Below are 21,911 nucleotides of genomic sequence, written 5' to 3' on the forward strand. Positions count from 1 at the left end.
ATTCTGTGGCTAACTGGGAGCCAGTGTAAAGACTTAAGAACTGGGGTGATGTGCTCTGATCTCTTTGTTCTGGTCAAAACAATGCAACTTACACAACAAACAATAAAGTTTTCACTAAAATTTCAACAGGATTGTCTCACGGAGGACTGTGAATGAACATACAAGAAGTTCACAACCAGTGACTTCCCTACAGGGACACAGAGAAACCAATACAAATGTAGAGCCAAGCAAAATATGATCCCAGTGGGTTATCTGTCTTTGCATATCATAACAAAAAGCACAGTAAAACAAATGTTATTATGTATTTCATCACATTTTCTGCGGTTGTTCACTGATCTTCCGGTGTTAGAGGTACATTTCTGTTTCACAGCAATACATAGAAGAATACTCAAATGAGTTTTTTTATGTGATGGAGGACTGTGAATGAACATCTTCATACAAGAAGTTCACAATCACTCTCAAGGTTCAAGGATTGCTAGTTAAAATAAAGCTCTTACAAATTCAACGATTCCACAGATGTATGTAATTATGAGATAAATAAAGCAAACACTCAAATTATGTCCTATAATGTGTCCCAATTCCACACTACATACCACTCTAGCCAGGGTTTTGTGCCTCTTTTCTGTAAGATCTGACTTTGGTGACTACACTCAGAGCAAGTGTGGAGATCAACAGAAAGAGTTTTCACTAAAATTTTACCAGGATTGTCTCACATGTTTCTACAAGCAAAAACATGGATTAAAGATCTGCACATTGGGAATTTAGAAAAAACGCAGAGATGTCTATATACATTTTAAATTAACTTGATGCTGCAGATGCACAAAGGACATACAGTGGAGGAGCTACTTACAGCTGGAAAACATTAAAAGAAATAGCAGATGATGGTGAGACAGCTCCAGGATGATTACAGACAAGAACACAAAAACATATATAGTATTACATCTTTGCAAAAACATTTTGCTCATCTTGTTTATTTTTACTATAGCTTTCTGAAGTCATTGTTGGAGTACATACACTATATTATGAATATGAGTATAGACAAACAGTGACATAGAACAATGACGCAGACTAAAGCAACCAAACTTGATTTAAACAATCCTAAAAGAAGTAAGAATATAAGTGACAGAAAGCAAAAAGTCTATAAGAGATAAACAGATGCCACAAGAACAGTGCGATTAAGAATTGTGCAAATTGATTGCATTGATTACACGTGGAACAAAGGAGAATTTATACCTATTTGTTCGTGCCCTAGGTAGCATGTATCTCCGTCCAGACGGCAGAGAAATAATAAATAAATTCCTGCAACAATGGGTGGTCAGGGCTAGACAGGATGGACTGAGCCTTCTGTAGGACTCGTCTATCAAAGATCTCTGAGAGACAGAGCTGCTGCATGCCAATTATCTTGTTGGCATCTCTCACAATTTTGAACAGACATTTTTTGTTTTTAACCGACAGGTTTCCATAAAATGAGATCAAGCAAAAAGTTAAAACTGACTCAATAAAAGATCTATAAAACAAAACCATTAAGGTCTTATCAACATTAAAAGATTTTAGCCTGCGCAGAAAGTATAATCTCTGTAGGCCCTTTTTACAGATTGTTGAGGTATTTAGGTCATGTGTCAAGTTTTTATCAATTATTGTCCCCAAATAACCACGCAAACTTTTATTGTAAATGTGAGAAAATATTTTGAACAATTCATTCATGCTAAATGAGGGGGGAAAAGAGTCAAATAGAGGCAGATTGGTTTATTTTAATTTATAATAATTTTTAGCACAACAATACAAAACTCACAGCAAGAATAGAATGAAGTTGACCAACCCTATTATAATCAGGTTTTACATGAGCTTATGTACCTGTTATCCCATCAACATAACTCACGATATATACTGTAAATATATATATATATATATAAATGTAGCAAACATTACAACTCTTACTCTGACAAAAATATTCTATATAATTTCACAAAAATATATAGCTTTGTAGGTTCGCAACACTTCATTTGTTTGTAATTACTGTGTACATTTAATGTTGTTAATCTTTGGGTTGCTTTGCTGGGTATGGCGTCACATCCCTGAGAAGGATACATCGGGACAGTAGGGGTTCATACAGGTTTATCAAAAAATAAATAAATAAATAAAATTAAGGCAAGAAATCAAATGAAAAATATGAAAATAGTTCAGGGGTGGGTGGGGGGTTATACTGTATTTTCTCTGAATTAAACTATTCACTTGGTTCCTCCAGTGCCGAGTGTTGATACGTCAAGGTGATAACTGCACAACATAAATTACAGTCGCATTAAATACAGTATATAGAAATCCTGAAGTGCCGCTTATTTCAAAGAGTATGGTATTGCACAAATAAATAAACAAGATCATCTTATGTGGATTAGGAGGTGTCTCCTGATCCAGCAAGGGTGATTGGGGTCATGTTCCAGTGCAGATCAGGTCAGGGCAGGGCAGAACGATCAGCAGCATCAGCAGTCCCAGCATGAGACACAGAGGACTGTGGCTCAGCGCTAACCCCAGTGACTTCCCTACAGGGACACAGAGAAACCAATACAAATGTAGAGCCAAGCAAAATATGATCCCAGTGGGTTATCTGTCTTTGCATATCATAATAAAAAGCACAGTAAAACAAATGTTATTATGTATTTCATCACATTTTCTGCAGTTGTTCACTGATCTTCCGGTGTTAGTGGTACATTTCTGTTTCACAGCAATACATAGAAGAATACTCAAATGAGTTTTTTTTATGTGATGAAGGACTGTGAATGAACATCTTCATACAAGAAGTTCACAATCACTCTCAAGGTTCAAGGATTGCTAGTTAAAATAAAGCTCTTACAAATTCAACGATTCCACCGATGTATGTAATTATGAGATAAATAAAGCAAACACTGAAATTATGTCCTATAATGTGTCCCAATTCCACACTACATACCACTCTAGCCAGGGTTTTGTGCATAAAATGCATTCACCCTTGAAACATGAGAATGAATGCCTCTTTTCTGTAAGATCTGACTTTGGTGACTACACTCAGAGCAAGTGTGGAGATCAACAGAAAGAGTTTTCGCTAAAACTTCACCAGGATTGTCTCACATGTTTCTACAAGCAAAAACATGGATTAAAGATCTGCACATTGGGAATTTAGAAAAATGCAGAGATGTCTATATACATTGTTAAATTAACTTGATGCTGCAGATGCACAAATGACATACAGTGGAGGAGCTACTTACAGCTGGAAAACATTAAAAGAAATAGCAGATGATGGTGAGACAGCTCCAGGATGATTACAGACAAGAACACAAAAACATATATAGTATTACATCTTTGCAAAAACATTTTGCTCATCTTGTTTATTTTTACTATAGCTTTCTGAAGTCATTGTTGGAGTACATACACTATATTATGAATATGAGTATGAAACATACTGTAGTGTGTAGTATTAGTGTGGAATTTGGACACATCTTCAAGTGTTGAGAGAGATTAGTTCATCTTCACTCGATCAACAGAATTTTGTGTTGCTTCTGAAAATGACCCTTTGTGACATTTATCAGTGGACAGCAAGAGTTTCAATGATTTCTGTGATTCACCTCTGAAGTCTACCGGCCTGGCTTCCCAGGGCGTCAGCACCATAGCCAGAGCTGTCCTCTGAACGTCTGACAGAGCAGCCAGCTGCTCCTCAGTCACTACTGCAGCCTGCTCATAGGAGAACATTGCTATCTGCTTCTGGTCAAACACCACCTTAGTGAAGTGACACAACATGCAGAGAGATGGGCAGAGATTATATGCAGAGTTGTCATGATGAATACACGATCAAAGCTATAAAAACCAACTCATTTGAGCTCATGAAAAATGTACTTACAGCAAACTTTTTAGGCGGTATCATTGAGATTGCCTCAGGTGTGATTCCTTCAATTTGCTCTTTCACCAAAGCTGACATAGCAATGTCTGGAAGACCAGCTGTAAAGAGTGCAAAATGTTTGCCTGAGTCAAAAACACTGAGATCCAGGAATAAGAGTGATGGAGTATGTTTGGAGAGAGTCAAAATATTACAACAAATCCAAGATTTGCATTATTTATTTAGGGTTGTGAGCACACATAGCATTTGACTGAGCAAGACAAACAAGATATTTGTGCCAGAAAGATATCAAGCCAGACACTACTGTGAATTTTCTCTCAGTATTATGTAATTTAATACAACTGCCAACAGTGGAATTAGCTACAAGATGAAAATATCAGTTTTCCATTATTAATGAATATAGGTGTACTTAATATCAGAAAATGTATAAGTGAATGCACAATACCTGCCAGTACTCCAATCTCAATGAAGACATCAGTCTTCCATGAACTTATGGGTCCAAAAGCAAGACTGTGTGTCAGCAGCCCGACAAGTGCCAGTAGCTGCTCCTCTGAGCAGGATAACCTCAGATGACCCAGCCAGAGCACCGCCTTACTGCAGCCACCAGGGAGAGACACAGCATAGGAAGTGGAGGAGGTGAGGGGGGAATTACTTCTGACTGAATATGAATGCAATTCAAGTGTCAAACATCAGACAGGATCTTTTTATCCGCTCACCTGAACTCTACGGCATTGAACATATTCATCTCTGTGGGTTTAGCGCCGCACACAATGTATCCCATTGCCACAAATGTGCTGGAGTCGAGCTGGGTCGGACTCAGCTTGGTGGAGTTTAACGCGGTGGTAAACAGCGCTGCCAGCTGAGATGACAAAAAGAGTTATGATCCACGTGTGCTCTTTGAAGTCACAGTCTATTGTTTATTTCTGTAGGTAAACCGAGCTGAAACTAATGCCCTGGAAAAAGTGCTATTTCCATGAAGGTTACATTTTCTATTTTAGTGAGGAGTTCATATCCAGTCAAATAAAAAATTTTAATAAAATTTTGATATAGAACATGTATATTATATGTGTCCAGCTATAATGTTATTGTTATAAATCTTACTATAAATCTGGATTTAATCAGGATTTCAATATATCATCACTGATCATTTAAAGTAAATAATATATTAAAGTATAATATTTTTATATAGTAAAACAAAAAATGTAATATTGTCAAATTCTGGTCTTCACTTAATTTTGACCAAATATGTGTAATCTATGTGATATGTCAGCTGCTGCATCCAAAGTACTGACCTGTCTGTTGTTCCAGGTACTGACAGCACCCAAAGTAGCGATGCTCCTTTGCTCAGTCAGTCGGAGGCTTTTCAGCTCCTCTGGTGACAGCGCTGTTGCTATTTTACCCAGCTGAGAGATCACAGACTGGGAGAAGGTTGATATTGGGCCGTATGTCTTCATACAGACACGTTATTTCCAGAGGGACCCAGTAAAGACAAAGAAGACACACAGTATTAAGAACTGGACTGAGGAGAGGAAACTCCTCTGAGATAAATACATAGACACATATACAGTGGGCATGCAGCATTTGCAGGCTGACGTAGATACAAATGAGTCTCACCTGTATGACTTTCTTGAGCACCTCGCTGCGTACAAAGGATGCAAGGAACGGGTCCTGACCCATCAGCTCCAGACAGTTGGAAAAGGCTGATGAAGACATGCTTGTCAGACTGCTGGAGGTCCAAACAGACGGAGCTGTTGTACGCAGAATCTCACAGGTAGGGACCATTGGAGTCGCTGGAAAATGACACAAATATCTAAACAGAAGGCGCTGTGATGCTGCTGATATACAGCATATGACTAAAAATTAAGTTAAAAAAATAAGTATAGTAAAACAAAAGGCCCTTTTTAGTGCCAGTTGTTTAGTTTGGCCCTTCTGGGCTACTGTAAAAACATGATGCTTCACCATGGAAAATGTTTATTTTCAGGTGATATAATACAGAACCATAGTTATATTAATATATCAAATATCTGATATAGTATGTAATCAGAGCCCCTGAATCTGACATATTGGACCTTTAATAGAATAGTTTGACATTGGACATGTAGCATTTGCTAGTTGCCTGGCAACCTCACGTTGATGAAAAGATTCCAGGAAGTAACTGCGACCATCATGTGTTGTTTTTACGCTTCGGTTTTTGTATGGATGAAATAAATAAGTTACAATTAATAGGATAACTAGTGAGTTTTATGGGTGCTACAGGTGAATGTTGTTACCTTTTGGACAGAGCCAGGCTAGCTGTTCCTGGTCTTTGTGCTAACCGGCTGTGACAGCTATAATAGTTATATTGATCTTCTCATCTAACACTCAGCAAGGAAGTGTGTTACTGTAATGACGGTTTGTTTAAAGGCTCTCCTACAGCTGATTTGGTTGCAGAAGGTGGCATGTGGTATATTTCTCCAGATGTCAAACTATTCCCGTAGACAGTACCACTGAAATTAATTCAGAGATTTTGAAAAACCAAAGTGATGCTCACGTGACCCAGGATGTATTTTGAGAAAGCCCAGGAAAAACTGAAGAACAAACTGCTGAGTTTCAAAAAGTTTCTTCTTGTCTTTGTCGTCTAAACAGTGCATCCCCACATCCCCACGTTCCCACCGTCGCTGGCTCATGAACAGCTTCTCTATACGGCCCACAGTCATCAGTGCCTATGGGAAAACAAACACACATATGCACATGTGAAAACACACACCTATGCTGATGGTTTACGGGAAAACAGGAACTTCACCACCTGATCCTGACACCTGCTGGAGATGTGACACCTGAGGGATTTATTTACAGCCTTTGTTGGCCTCGCATGCCACAGGATCAAGTAGCAATCCCAACACCTCACTATGGATTTCTGGACATCGAATGAATCTGTTACAGGGATGAGTTTGAAGTTTTCCACAATCTGAGGAGCAATAAACATTTAAACGAATGAAAATACACACATAAACTCACCAGGGAAATCTCCTGCAGTTGGGCGGTAGGCAGGAAGAACAGGAACCGGTCCACCTGTCTGATTGTTGTCTGGTCCCAGTTCTTGACTGGGCTGTGAGGAAACATAAGAATGCGTCATCATCTTTCCACAGTTTCCTGTTGCGTGACTAGCTGGTAAAGCTTTAGACATATGAAACTAGGTTGAAATACTCAGATTAGTTGGTTTTTCTCCCAAGAGAAACTGGAAAATGTGTTAATTAAGTAAACATAACACACAAACACGTCCACTTTTTATAACAAATTCTGGTTAAAAATGTATTTATTTTAGATTTTTTATACTATTTTTATTTTGTGCATTTATTAGTATTTATCTATTTCATTACAGGTATTAATACATTTTTTGTTATTTTTGGTTATACTGCCTTGTTGTGCTCCCAGTTTTGAAGGTGATAACGTTACCCAAAGGTGGCTGGATCTTGCAGGATACGAGCCACGATGTCCATCTTTCTGCTGCTGTAGCAGAGACTCTGGAGGAAATCCAGATTGTCATTGAAGAAGCTGCGATCCAGCTGAATGAGAATCTCATCCACCACAAACGGTGCCATAATTCCCAGTGAACGAAACTCCTCCTCAGTGAACACTCCTGTGTACATTTCCTGCAGAGCGAATCCACAAAATACTGATCACACAGCAAATGCCTTTTAACTTTTACTGAAATAGGAAAGAGATCTGTAAGGCAACACAGTGTTGCTCTGACTGACCATCCTCTGCACTATTTTGTCCACCAGCAGCTCTTGTTTTATTCTAGACAGCAAGAGAAATTGCAGAGGTTCCTGAATGATCGTCTTCCTCAAAGTGTCCATCATATCTGTTGGAAACTTCTTAATGGTGCTTACCCTGCAAGCAACCGAACAAACACACAGGAACAAAATGATATCTGATGAATATCTTTTTCATTATAAATTCAATATTCATAAATGCCTGTTTTCTGATATCTTTCCTACCAAGGAAATACATTTTCTGACATATAATTCTTGCATTAATGGTAAAGTGATTCCTTTCAGCTTCTGACTTACGGCATGGACAGGGCAATCTCAGCTCCAAGATCTTTAAGCAGATCAGAGAAGAACTCAAACTGATGCAACTCTTTGATCAAACACATTTTCTGTCCAGAAGAACAAAGACACGCGATATTTGAATATGGAAATGTGTTGCATGTGTTAGAAACATTAGAATGGCATCAATCAAACAGGTAAGTTTTTACCAGTGATGTGTGGAGAGGAACAGGCTGCCGCTTAAGGAGGGTCAGGATGCTTCTGACTGAATATGGCGAGGAGTCAGCCCGAAAACGTTTCTGTAAGAGGCTGCAGCTCACACCCTGACCGACAGTTCCCAGACTCCTGATTACATAAAGAAGCGAATGTCAATACATGCATGTGGCTACATGTAATGCATATGCTGAGAGTGTTAGAGAATATGCTGCTAGAAGTATTCATACATTTTGGATACAGACAAAAACATACAAATTTATCACAGATATGAACTGTACTTACAGAAAATCTGGGTTTATTGATTCTTGGTCAGTATCAAGCAGCTCGTTAAAAATTGCTTTAGCCTGGGAGAGAGAATGGAAAAAAAAAATGCGTTATGTAGTTGTTGTGACCTGCAGGATATGTGCTGCTCTCTTTCCCATTTTTCATGATCAGAGACGAGGGCAATCTGATCTGAGTTTTTGTCCATTCACAGTGTCCACAATGATGATGTCTTTGCTTCTCTTCTTAATAATTGAGCAGTTAATCAAGATAGTGTCATACAAACCTTCTCAGGACAAACAGAGGAAGCATATTTAATCAGAGGAAGCAAGAAGGGATCATAACACAAAGTAAAAGTCACAGTTCACAGTGGGTTTGATGCTTATGAACTGACTGGAAACTTGATGGTCTATTCCACCATGGAGAGAAACATTTGTATGTCGTCATCATTTTGTTTTTCTTTCTATATTTATGCTTTTCCTTTCTCTTTTTTTGCTCACATTAATACAAAAAGAGATACTTAGCAACAAAGTTTTCTTGGTTTTGATGATGTAAGTTTGGACTGTGCGATACCTGCTGCGTGTTCCAGGATTTTGTAGATGCAGCGGCCATGTTCTTCACAAGCCGGTGAGTCCTGGGCATGATGCTGAGCAGAGGCGTCCAATAGAGCAAAGGCTCCACCTTATCCAACCAACCAACCACTTCTGGGTAGCCCTGGTCAGAGAAGAGATGAGATAACATGAAAGAAAAGGTGATCCTGTCATCCAGTACAGAAGAAAATACTGTGATCAAATAAAAAAGTCTATCAAGAGAAAGTAAAAAAAAATTAAAAAAAATTCTCTAAACTGCATTATCTACCAGCGTCTGAAGCGAGTGAAATTATGACAGATCATTAAAATTAACAGCAAGATATTGTGTTAATAATAAAAAACTTCTTAGACAGATCAAACTTTAGGTTCTTCAAGTCAATGTGAGTGTGTCTCCCGGCTGTTAGTGTGTCTGCTGTACCCATAGTTTGGTTGAGATAGCATTGGCTTGTGGTGGCCTGAGACCAGGTGTGTGTTCGGCCATGGCAGGAAGGGAGAGCAGCAGCTTGTCTGAGGTCAGGGTCAACAAGGTCTCCGTCTTCATTCCCACAATGAGGGAGCCGAGCTCCTGCAGCTTCCCTGGACTGCTCAGCTGGACAGAGGGGAGGAAGGTGTGAGGCTCGGGGTGCAAACGTGCAGAGAGTATCTCTATACTAAATTTACACAGTGATGAGTTTACAAAATAACTTACAAAGTTAGATGAAGAGATCTTGTCTAGAATTATGGAAGCCTGAAAAACATACAGAATGACAGAAAATGAATTATCTCATAGAAGTCACTTTCACTACTTTGTCATATACAACTTTGTGCTCCAGGTATGATGTCCCACAAGTTACACCACTAACTATTTCACTGATTTTTGGTGAAACTGGATCATATTTTATGGATAAAATGTTTTCTGATGTCCTATGGCTTGCTTAGAGGTTTTCCTTGTGACATATAAAAAACAAGATAACAGCTGTGGGGCTGAGGTAAAAGTAAAAGGGTTCAGATGATATCTGAGGGTGAAGTAACGCTCAGATCTTTACCTCCTGAGCCATCTCACGTCATGGGTCAGTGTGCTGAAAACTGGCTGGCTGTCAGCTGTTCCTCAGGACTATCAGCCCCACCAGCTGCCAGGAAACCCAACCATGTACAACAAGTAGATGCTTGTGCAGTTCAAGAGTCTGACTAACCCCAAACTGTGTGTGTTAAACTGTGACAGAAATCGAGCTGTAGATTATTATACATCTTCCGCTGTACATTACTCTTCTCTACCTGAGCAGGAGTGAATGAAACCGAGCTGAGGGCAGGTAAGGCAGTAAGCAGCTGCGATGGAGTGAGATCCTGCAGGAAAGTCACACCGAGCGAGGGCAGAAGCGGAGCCAGCTCTTCCAGTTGACTGGGACTGAGCAAGGAAGGGTCGTTTAATTCTTTGTTGTTGTGAAATAAACTTGAAATCTGGAAATAAGGTCCAGAAGAAGCATATATATTAGAAACAAAGCAAATATTAAATCAAAGCACACATATTAAAAACAATAAAGAAGCCACGTGTTAACATTTCTGCTCCTACCAGAATGCTGGGCATACTGTGTCCCTCACGCGTGCAGTTCATGATAACCTTCCGGATGACACTGGAGACCTCAGTGTCTTTGTACACAAGAAGGTCTTCTGGGTCTGCCAGGCAGGAGAGATTACCCAGCCTAAAGTTATAAAGACAACACAAAGCTAAGACCTGGGAGCAGACGACAGGTTTCCTACCAAAAACATAAACACATTCAGGCACAGTAGTAAAGAAGTTAAGTCTGCTATATTACAGTATATGTTTCTGCTGTCTTGAGATTACATATGTATTTGTTCAATCTTGAAAAATGAGACTTTATTTCTGAGTGTTATTTTGTTCAATAACAGTGCACTGTAGGTTTTGTAATTATTTGGTGACTGAATCATTGATTTATTCACTTTGATGCTGCCAGTAACACCATTTTTTATTTTATTTCAGTGTTGTATGCACTTTTTACTGAAAATGACCATACTTACAGAAAGTCAAGAGTCTGGTTTATCGATATATACAGTGTATATTACATGTTCATATTCATGTTACTTGATAGCCATCCATGAAATGTCAACATTGTGCTACTGCCCAGCAGGCAGACAGTGAGTGGTAATGAAATATATCTTTTTTATGAAAGCAACAGACAAACAATCTCTCAAAAGTCAAAATGTGCCTGAAACTCAAGCAAAATCAATCAAATAAAATGTCAGTGTGTTTTATCTTAGGTTACACCTACTGAACTAATGTCTAATCAAACTGTTTACATGGACAAAAAGGTTGGAGGTGCCTCCACATAGTTGTTCCCAACCTGATAAAATCCTGTGCTGTCAGGTTATTGTAGGTACCGATGATGCTGTGAGCTATGAATTCCTGCTTTAGAGGAGTGAGGCTGTTTTTCCGCAACACATCCAGCCCGACCAAGAGCTGTGGATAGATACGATGACAGAAATATAATAGAAATAATAATAGCATATCTGTCTGAATATGTGGCGACAACAATAATCAAGAACATGGTCACTGTGTTCACCACTGGCTTTGTTCAAGGGTGTCTCAAAATTGTCTAAGAGCAACTGTAAAAGCAATGAACATGGTATGAACACATTATATCGTGTTTATCTAATCTGCTTTGGTTTTACTGAGAACTGACTCACCAGTCAGACATGAGAGAGGTATAATTCTCATTTAATTAACTATTGGTATATTTCCCAAAATATCAAACTATTCCTTCTATTCCTAACCGTCTTTTAAATTCATGGTGGAGTGCTGAAAGGTCAGTAACCCCTTTACCTTTAGCTCATTCCTAATTCATGTGGTCCTATCTTTACTTATTGAACATTACCTACAAGCATATCACACACATTGGTGGTGACACAGAAAGAAGAGGCTGTCTGCGCATTCTTTTGACCATTATGTGACAAGAAGCTCTCCTGTGCCCCGTGGCTAATCGAACTGACAGAGTCTGTGGCTTCTCGGGTTTCTCAGCCAGGTGTCAGAGCTCAGAGGGCTGTTACCTGAGCAGGTGAGAGGTGTTGGAAGTTGTGGAAGGGCAGGTAGGCGATTATGTTTCCAGTGTCCCTGATGAGTGACTGATGACCTCCAGTGATGGCGGAGGGGGGCAAAACTTTGCTGTACCACAAACCAAACGCCTGCTGCTGCTCCGGAGTCATGCTCCACAAGTTTCTGTTAATGGTCCCCGTCCTATAAAAAAAATTGAAATTAAATTATTTAAACTTGTGTGATATTCTGGGATTGGTGCTTTGCAATAGTTTTTACTGAGAATATAGTATGTGGCCTGCTTTGAAAGATTGTATTTAAACATAATTGGGGGTTGGGGATAATTTACTGTTTGCTATCTTAAAGCAGCAGCAGTACAAATAATTGACTTTTTGGGAAATGCAAGGATTTATACCACTCGCAAAAATCTTGGCTTTGCTTAAAAGACTGGGTGATGAGTGAGTGTGAAGATGACAATATGTGGTTCTAAGGGGGATTACATGTCATAAATGTCAAATGTTATAGAGGTTTCATCTAACAATAGATTCATTCCCATCCACTGTAAAAAGTGAAAAAGTTCTGAATGGTTATGTAGCATTTCAAGAACTTTGTCGTACAATCATGAGGGATGTTTTTTTCTAATCTTAGATGTTGTACTGTCTCTCGTTGTTTTTTGGGGGGTACAGGTTGTACAGATGTTCATTTGTTTGCAGACAAAAAATCATTAAAGAGAATAATTGAATTGAATTGTAGTCAAACAAAAAAGACCAAACTAGATTTTTAGGATTGAGGATGTGTCTGCTATGTTGAACAGCTGTACTTACATATCTGATATAGACTTCCTTGCTCTTCTGTTCTACTTTTAATGAGTCATTCTTGTTGAAACAACAGCAAATACACACATTATAAGCCCTTTGAAGACTGAAATCCAGTCAGTGAACTTGTTTCTTTTACTTTCTATGTATAATGCATGTTCTTGGCACTTGAGGGTGGAATGACACATCACTTCTTGCAGAAGCCTGACACCGGGGCTGTGTTCAGAGGGAAGCATGATGTGGATGGAAAAGTGAGACTGCATCATTGTGCACAGTTGAAATAACTCACGGTGTGAATACGTACTCTTGGCAATTGTAACAAGAAAAAAATTCAGTGACCATACTGACACATATAAATAATACTAAGTAGGATCTATTTTGCTGCTAAGTGAGTCTAAACCTTTCACAAAAATCTTACAGAGCCTTCAGTCTCATCCCCAAAGGTTAAAAATGCACCAAACATCAATGAGGCCCACTTTAACCCAGCTTTTAGGAACAGGTTTAGACTTGTGGTTTACACGTGTCTATGTCTACAACAACTTCCACGGGCCATCTACACGTGCATTATTAATCACAGAATTTCTCACTTTGATTAATAAATTACTCTGGCACAACTTCACATACAGGCAAGGTGCATGGAGAAATGAGGGAAACTCCAGCAACAGCTAACAACATCATCAACTTAAACAGCATCACAAATGGTTGACCTTGAAGAAAGCAAAGAGATCTTATCATTGCACACACGCGCACCAGAGAAATACCTTTGTTTGCTATATAATAGTAAGTATTAGGTCGTTAGAGATGACTTGCTGACACCGTCACTTACACACTGATGTTGTGCTGCAGAGAGGGCAGAGCTTGGATGTCAGCTGGGGTGGCTGCAGTGAGCAGGGGAGCCAGTTCAGGGAAGATACTGTCATCTTTTACCAGATGGGTCTTGAACAGCACTGACACCATGGTGGACAGGTACTTATCGGGCAACTGGGAAACAGAAGCAAATCGTAGCGATTCTGTGTCAGCAAGAGTGCGATAGCGTGTCTAAAGAGAGGATACAATTGCTAAATGTTGTTAGTGTTGGTTTCAGATGGATGGGTAATGGTGTACTTCTTTACCTTTAGTGTATCCTTGTTTCTTCTATAGTACTGAAGGATCAGTCTGACTGTAGTGACGTGAGTTGCACTGAGCACTGACCCCAGGTTACTCAGTGGTATATTGAAGTACTCCTGGACACATAAATGCATAAAAATGAGTCCATATAAACGTGCGAAAATGTGAAGTGCTATATTTGGAGCCAGCAAAAACAACAATTCTTATTTTCAGGTGATGAAACACTGATAAAAACATAGTTACGTATACATGGCAATTCATTCAATTAAGAAATGTCACAGAAAACATCAAATGTCGAGGGATCACTAAAAACATCATCTGGGAACCATGAATATTGAGCCAGTTTTTTAGATGTCGAGATATTTCACAGAATAAGCAAAAAGTTACTGGTGGCGCTAGAGGAACAGTCAAAGGATGAGCAAAATCATCAGGATTCATCCTCTGGGGACCATGAAATCCATCCAATAGTTGATGAGATATTTCAGTCTGGACTAAAACAGTGTTCCAACTAAAAGACTGACTTTGCCATGCTGCTAGCCACATTAACATTGAAAACGTGGTATAAATCACCTTAATGACGTAGAATTCATCACTGGTCATGTCTCTTGCTGTTTGCATCAAGCTGGTTAAGACTGTCTATAGAAGGGAAACACACACACATACACACAGGGAGGTGACAGGGTTAATAGAGGGATTAGTGTCACTATATAATCTGGGAGTTTGTTTTGACACATTATTGTAATTGTCAAATCAGGTGTGAGCCAGTAGTGATTACACGCAGAGCAACACGTTCATTATGTTGATATCGATGACAGGAGTGTAACCGTACACCAGCTGTAGGCTGGTTGTAGGTCGGCTGCTATACAACGACGCTAAAGGTAAGTGATATGGATGAATAATTAGATAAACTATAAAGTCAGTGAATTGTTCTACACAGAAACTGATTGAGCCTATATGAATAAAAGATGAGAGAGAAACTCTGCTCACACTGAGCTCTGATTAACAAACAGAATGAATGTGTAAGAAAGTGCTAAAATAAAAACTTAATGGTTAAAAAGTAATACATCAAGTAGTGGTGGAATGAATCAAGGTACATTTACTCAACTGCTGTATCCAAGTAGAAATTTGAGCTACTTCTACTACTTTATACTTCTACTCTACTGCATTTCAGAAAGAAAGACGATGCATTGTTATAGATTAAAGCAACATTGTGTAACTTTTCTACCATTAAATAACAGATTTTAAACCATTGTCATGCTACACTGACCTGTAATCATGTGAATAGTACATCTGTCATTTCCACTCTGCATCCCATACACCTGATTCTGCACTACATAACTTTGCGCTTAGGTATGATCTCCCACAAGAAGAATCAACTCTTTGTGCTTTACAGAGTTTGCTGATGAACAGGAAAGTAAAACTGCTGTGAACTATAGCTGCTGTTAGTTAGATTGGCCAGACTGTGCGCTCAGAACACAAGGGGAGTGTTATTGTTTGTACCATAGGTGTTTTGAACCACCTGGAAGAGGAGGTTTTCAGGCCCGGGGTGTGGGGGAATGCTGACATGGTGCAGAGCCAGTGTCGTGCCAGAACCAGAGCTGAGCGAGTGGGCAATGAAATGTTTGGCTGTTGGCAAAGTTGCTGACTCACTAGATTTTGACCATAAGTAATATAATCATAACAAATACACCACAGAGGTACTACGCTCTATAGCCCTGGACGCTAAATCCCAAACATAATCTCAAAAATGTTGCTTTAAACTATCCAGCAGTATTATAAAATAGGTCAAATTTGCTCCACCTTGACCAGCAACAACAATCAAATGCTGCCTACACCTTAATGTATCAGTAACAGCGCAATACTTAACAGATTACTACACATCACACACGTCAGACTACCTACCCCAAAGCACTGCAGCAAGACCCTCTTTTTGTCAAAGTTGTTTTCCCTGTTGAGATAGCGAACTACAGCTGATAACACGCCCACTCTTATGTTCTCAGTGACATGCAGAGAAGTGTTCTGGGCGTCCTCCACAGCCAAAAGAATAACCATTGCGGTGCTGATTGCCTGATCCAACACTCTGGCTACGGGTGGCGTCAGCAGATCCTGCACCCTGGATGTCAGACTCTCCACCCAGCAGCGCACGAACATCTGCAGGACCATATTCTGACTGGCTCCAGGCTGGCAAGCTGAGGTGAAGTCAGCTGAGCAGGTCCAGTTGAACCGCTTCACTAGACTTCTGGCCAGGCAAAAATTATGCTCTGTTGTGGTGCTGTTGTTGGGGGTGGTGGGAGTGGTGGTGGTGGTGGTAGTGGTAGTGGTGGTGGTGGTGGTGGTGGTAGTGGTGTAGTTGGTGTAGGTTTTACACATGCTGCCTACCCACACGGCAGCCGGCTCCCGGGACAGCAAAAGGAGAAGACCAGCATTAGGGCAGATGGAGGAGACAAATTTGCTCTGGTCATGCTCCCAGCAGAGAGTCAGGAGTGCTGCGTCTGGAAGGGAGATTATCCAACTGGAGTACTGGCACTGCTCTGCGGGGTTGAATCCACTCACTCCATTGTCCTTATTTCCATCAGGAGATACCACAGGATTTGAATAGTTAGCACAGTGCTGTATCAACCAGGTGTTGTCCTGATTGGCTAACAGGTTCCGGAGGACTGTCTCATTAGCGCAAACTTTGGAGGTAAAGTTATGTGGGTCAATCTCAGCGCAGAGAGCTAGTTCAGTCATGTCCACGATGATGGGACGGGTCCACTCAGAGTACTTGCACACCTAAAATACAGAATGATAGTGAATATCAGAATACAAATCCTCTAATATAACATTTTAACTTGTTTTCTGTAACATCTTACTGTTGTCCATCTGCCTTTTTTTGTGTATACACACTTGAGTACACATAGGGACTGTCATGCTATCAGATTTTTGTATACGATTATCTTGGCCAAAGAATTCACAATAACGATATTATTGCGTTATGTAGAGCATTTTGTTAAGTGCTATAAGTCAAGTTTATCTCTAACCATTGTGTATTCACTTTTGTCTGTGAAATGGTGCTTTAATTCAGGCAAATACCTACCAGTGGTGCTACCGTTATTTCCTCCATGTTTGCGCAGACTGACATCAGCCATTTGTTCTGAGGGTCCTGCAAGAGCTTTTCAAACAAAGGTGCTTTGCAGCAGACGTTCTTATGAAAAGCAGGCTGATCATGCTGCCAACAGAGGGCGACCACTGAACTGTCCACCGTGCGCTCTCCCCACGTGTGGTAGTCACACCATTCTGTGATGCTGAAGGACGGCTGGGTGGGTTTAGGGCTGGGTGGGAGGCTAAGAGAGCTGCTGCAGTGATTTTCAAGCCAGGCATTTTCCTTGTTAATCAGCAGGCTATTTAGAAAGGTTTTGTTAGAGCAAACCTCTTGAGTGAAACCATTTTGATCGAGGCGGATGCACTGTGACAAAATGTCACTGGTAATTTGAGTCAAATCATGCCACTCCGAGTAACGACAAGACTCTAACATCGGTGAACCCATGTCAGGGACTGGTGGTGGAAGGAAAACGTTTGTGCAGTTAGGCATGAACTTCATATTTTTAGGGTTAGAGAATAAAAGCATGAAGAATCCAGTGTGCTCACAGATGAGTTTGGTCAGCCTGGGACCATCCAGGTTCATGCAGAACTCCAGTAAGGTGGTGTCCTGGAATGGAGGTTGGTTGAGCCACTGATCATAGACACAGAAATGACTCACCATATACCCAAGATCTGCAGAGGAGTTGCCACAGTATCCAAACAGCCAATTGTTCATCTCATCTACAAGCAGCTTCCTCATCAGCAAAGCATTGTTACACACTTGCTTGACAAACTCTTCACGTTGGTTATCGCTACACAGCGCCACGAGTACAGCGTCCGCCACCTCGTTTTCTAACCAGTTGTTGTAGTCACAGGCGAGCTCTTTGAGGTTGAAGGCTTCTCTCCGTGTTCGAAGAGGTGCAGATTGAGGGAGGGGAAAAGTTTCAGAGGGAGAAGTGACAGCCAGGGAAGGCATTGCATAGCCACCACTGCAGTCAGCTGACCTGCTGAGAAGTGAAGACAGCATTGCTTGGATAATATAACACAAGTTACTCCACACCTGCTCTATCTGGTTAGGGTTGAGGGAGCTTAGCGCCTGGCAAAGGCTGAGCACAGATGTAGAGCCCACTCTTGAACCCGTGAGGATGTCAACACACAGTGTGTCATTGAGCCTGGCCAGATCGTGGCGATTACACTTTAGCAGGTTGTTGTTGGTGGTGTCCTCTGAGGTGCTGCGTTGGTAAGGATTCTGGCACCCTGGCCCTGGATATGTGCAAGGAACCCGTTCTGGAGCCAGGAGGATTTCCAGGAGGATGTCAACGATGGAGTTACCGAAGGACCAAGTCACATTGTTGTTTATTCCCCTGAATAAAACAGGCATTTAATCATTATTACAGATTCTTTCACAAAATAAATCACAAAACTAAGATGTATAAATGTGTTTTACTTCAGTCGGACACCGAGTGAAATAGTAGTGAAAGTGTCCCTGTGGAGGTTTCTTGTAAACGCACAAAAGTTATATTCACATTGTGTGTTTCTCGCTAAATAGCGAGGTCTCGACACTTCCTAATAAAATGTTATGAGTAAGCTGATTTTCTTGAACTGTGCTGACATCGTTGTATTCTTTCTAGTAGATTTCGTGTTCACCACCACCAGCTGTTCAAATAATATGCTCCATCTTACAAGACTTACGTACGGGGCACTCCTGGATAATGTAACGATCTTATACATATATCCCATCGTGATTTGGGATATACAAAACACAGGGGCCATTGTTGCTGAATTCATACAAAATCAATGCTGATAGTGAATTTATTTAAGCTGCTGACTGTATTTCAATTCAATTCAATTTCAGCAATCTTTAACTTTTATCTTTCACTTGTAGTTAGCAGTGTACGTAACAGAATTTTAGGTGATTTGAGGTTTCTTGCCAAAACTTATACACATTTGCAATATAAAGTTAATTGTTTAGTTTCAGGTCAATGCAAGCTGTACAAGAGCTCCAACTGTGAGGACCATAACCTCGATGGAAACCGGCAGCAGGACTATTTACTGCATCTTTTACGGCCTTATTTGCAAACACAGTAAGGACAAAACATTGCTCCATAGCGCTACTTGTGGTCCAAATCTCTACAGGGTGACTTTAATATGGAAAAAGGGGTTTATATGAATTTCACTAATGACTTACCACATAATGAGCTGCTTGAGATCTCCTGCAGAACAAGTGGCAAAACAGTTTAATTAGCATAAAGAATTTGTAATAAACTGTATTAAAGAAGTTTACAGTTTAAAGAAATAATAATGTGTTTACCTTGATCACACTTTTCTCTTTCGTCTAAAGATGGTAATTTAATTCCAAACTGTAAAGCTAATTTAAAATAGTCTATTGGTACTTGGAGATATGTTGCCATGATCTTTGAGAAATATATCACAATTGCATCCAAAAGGTTGCTCACATTATTTATCAAATTTCCAGAAAGAGGGAGACTCTTAAGTATATTCAGAAACATCTGCCTAAAACCAGTCAATGCTTCCGTCGCTGATTCCCCCATCTTGACGTAGGCCCTCGCGAAGCTATTTGATTCTGTATCTCCATTCGGTATACTGCATGTCTGTGACTTCACAGATGATGCATACACAAGCAGTGGCCTTCCTAACTCCAGACCGACTGTCTTTGTTAGTTCTGCCTCCAGTCCACAGTTTGGCCTTTCAGACAAAATGCAAACTAAATTTTTGGGAAGGTCATTTATTAATTTTTCTCTCAACAGTGGTTGAAAGACGTCGTACAAGTGACTCAGAGTATTGTAATATGCATCTAAGTCAAGCCCCACTCCTGTGGATGAGAAGCTGCGTGTGCTTTCAGTTTCAGCGGACAAAGAGTGGAGTTCATCAATAACTTTCCGGATGTCTTCCTCTAACTTGGTGACTTTGTCAGGAGTCTGGCCTGTCCTTCTTTGTATGACTTCGGGTTGCGAATACACCTGCTTGACATCACATATGATCCCTGTAGACATTAACACAACAAAAAAACAGAGATATACACATTTCTGGTTGGCCCAGTTACCAAAGAAAGTTGATCTACTTTTTTTTGCTATTGTAAATTGAAAAATCACAACATATACAACATAATAAGGATTGTGTGGCAGGTAATTCCCATTGAGGTTTGACACTTCTTTTGCAGATATGACAGAAAAAGACATAAAAAGGAAATTTTCTTTAAGCTTTTTGCTCATGGGATTAGTAAGACAACAAAACCTTGCTTATTTTTATGAAGAAAATCATTAAATATAAGTGACAGTTATTAAGTAATCTGTATTTATACCGTAACTAATAAGAATTTAGCTTTGCTTATCAAATATTGATACCTCTGTGGAAAGGTATTGTATTACTTATTCATACTTGATTGTTTTATACAATACATGCTTGGTGGTAATTAAGACTAGCCTAAAAAAAAACTTTCTGAAATCTTAATTTGTACTTACCAAATAGGATGCACACCGTACAGACAGCTGCTGTAGACCACATTGTAACTGTCCACAATCAAACTCAAGCAGGCGCCAAATAATAGGAATTAAAAAATCCACTTTGTTTTATCCTGTTGATGAGGCAGATATATTCAGCTGAGGCAGAAGAAGCGGACTGAGGACAGGCTTCATGTTGGTTCACTGTGCCGAGTCAGTCTTTACGCACAGAGAGAAAAAAGAGCCATCGATCATCCATCAAACTTCATCTTCGTCCGGCAGGTCTGGGTGTTGATCCCTCTTTCATGCCACTCTGCTCACGGAGGCTGCAGGATCCTCACCTCCGCGTCTACCTGCAACTCTACACCCGCTCTGAACGCAGCGTAATTAAGGACACCGGTAAAGGGAAAAAGTAGGTGCGAAACGAGGGCTGTGAAACGCAGAAGGGATTTCGGCAACAAGCCCGACCGTCGGTGCTGAATTATTAACGGAGTGTGTTGATTAACTCCTGCGTCTGAAACCCGAGGCCCACCGGAGGAGCCAGGAGACAGCAGACTGACTGCTGGAGGATTTACATGACATCTGCTGCAAAGACTACTGATAACTCCTATACACGGCCTCATGCGCTGAACCATTCACCCCAACCACGTTTGGCCTAATGAAGTGACTAATTGTCACTCGTTTGTTTTGGTAGTTTAACTTACATTGCTTAAGATTCCTTAAATAGAGAAATGAAACATGAGTGCTAATCCAAGTTACTAATTCAGGTGGCCTTGATGGAAAACATGTTTTTTCTGTAAGAAGAAGCGCTACAGCAGGTCCTTCATTCCAACAGCTGCCAGACTTTCTCATGCATTACCCCTTTTCTATACATTTCTTATTTATGAGTTGTTGTTTTTTTATTTATTTATTTACCTCGTGTATGCAGGCTGCTGTGCCAAGTGAATTTCCCCGGTGTGGGATCATTAAAGTCTCTTATTTTAAAACATGACCCATTAATTATGCACTTAAAATGAATTTTAAGTTAATTGTCTTTCATCTACTACATCCACTGCCGCCATTAAGGAAATTATAAATTGTTAGAAATTAGAATTACACAGCACACATTGGTCAGTCCAATATGTCAGATTAGGATAGAAATTATATAAACACAATATATTCATAACTACATTTTTATGGGATGCTTCTTGAGTAGCCCAGAATGGACAAACTAAATATTGCCTCTAAAAAGGGATTTCTGTGGGCATGGTGGTTTATTGGCTGAGCCAAGTGGGTTTGCAATGAGTGACTCCAAGAAATCTGACGCACTAGTCCTTTACCAGCTAGGCCTTTTACGATGGGGAAAAACAGAATATGGCCTACGTTTTGTAGAAGCCTGTGTCCCTGATATTTTAGTCAAAGATGAAGAAAATGAATTCAGTTATACATTCCTGCTTAGGAGTGAAAAGATGGAAGTGTAAATGTACCATTTCTCCCACAT

General features: G+C 40.1%; 1 protein-coding gene across 1 annotated transcript; it reads right to left on the bottom strand.

Annotated features, from left to right (window-relative positions):
* Positions 1-2,382: 2,382 nt before the first annotated feature.
* Positions 2,383-20,495, bottom strand: strc1 (stereocilin 1). The gene is made up of 29 exons (XM_027281339.1): positions 20,453-20,495; positions 19,758-19,974; positions 16,987-18,334; positions 16,294-16,682; positions 15,813-16,149; positions 14,481-14,546; positions 13,916-14,026; positions 13,630-13,784; positions 12,006-12,192; positions 11,303-11,418; positions 10,513-10,642; positions 10,218-10,400; positions 9,652-9,690; positions 9,382-9,552; positions 8,947-9,087; positions 8,395-8,456; positions 8,106-8,241; positions 7,918-8,006; positions 7,603-7,738; positions 7,301-7,497; positions 6,863-6,953; positions 6,396-6,567; positions 5,480-5,655; positions 5,158-5,313; positions 4,582-4,724; positions 4,311-4,459; positions 3,869-3,966; positions 3,597-3,747; positions 2,383-2,537 (listed from the first exon to the last, which is right to left on the bottom strand). The coding sequence occupies exons 1-29, from the start codon at positions 20,493-20,495 to the stop codon at positions 2,428-2,430; spliced, it is 5,499 nt and encodes a 1,832-aa protein (XP_027137140.1). The 3' UTR covers positions 2,383-2,427.
* Positions 20,496-21,911: the final 1,416 nt, after the last annotated feature.

This window comes from Larimichthys crocea, chromosome VIII (assembly GCF_000972845.2).
Source record: "Larimichthys crocea isolate SSNF chromosome VIII, L_crocea_2.0, whole genome shotgun sequence".
Lineage (NCBI taxonomy): Eukaryota > Metazoa > Chordata > Actinopteri > Sciaenidae > Larimichthys > Larimichthys crocea.

Coding starts and splice junctions, on each gene's coding strand:
- strc1 (XM_027281339.1), bottom strand. CDS start 20,495: ATGTGGTCTACAGCAGCTGTCTGTACGGTGTGCATCCTATTTG. Junction 11,419..12,005: donor AACACCTCTCACCTGCTCAG/GTAACAGCCCTC, acceptor ATCTATCCACAG/CTCTTGGTCGGGCTGGATGT. Junction 8,242..8,394: donor TCAATAAACCCAGATTTTCT/GTAAGTACAGTT, acceptor TTATGTAATCAG/GAGTCTGGGAACTGTCGGTC.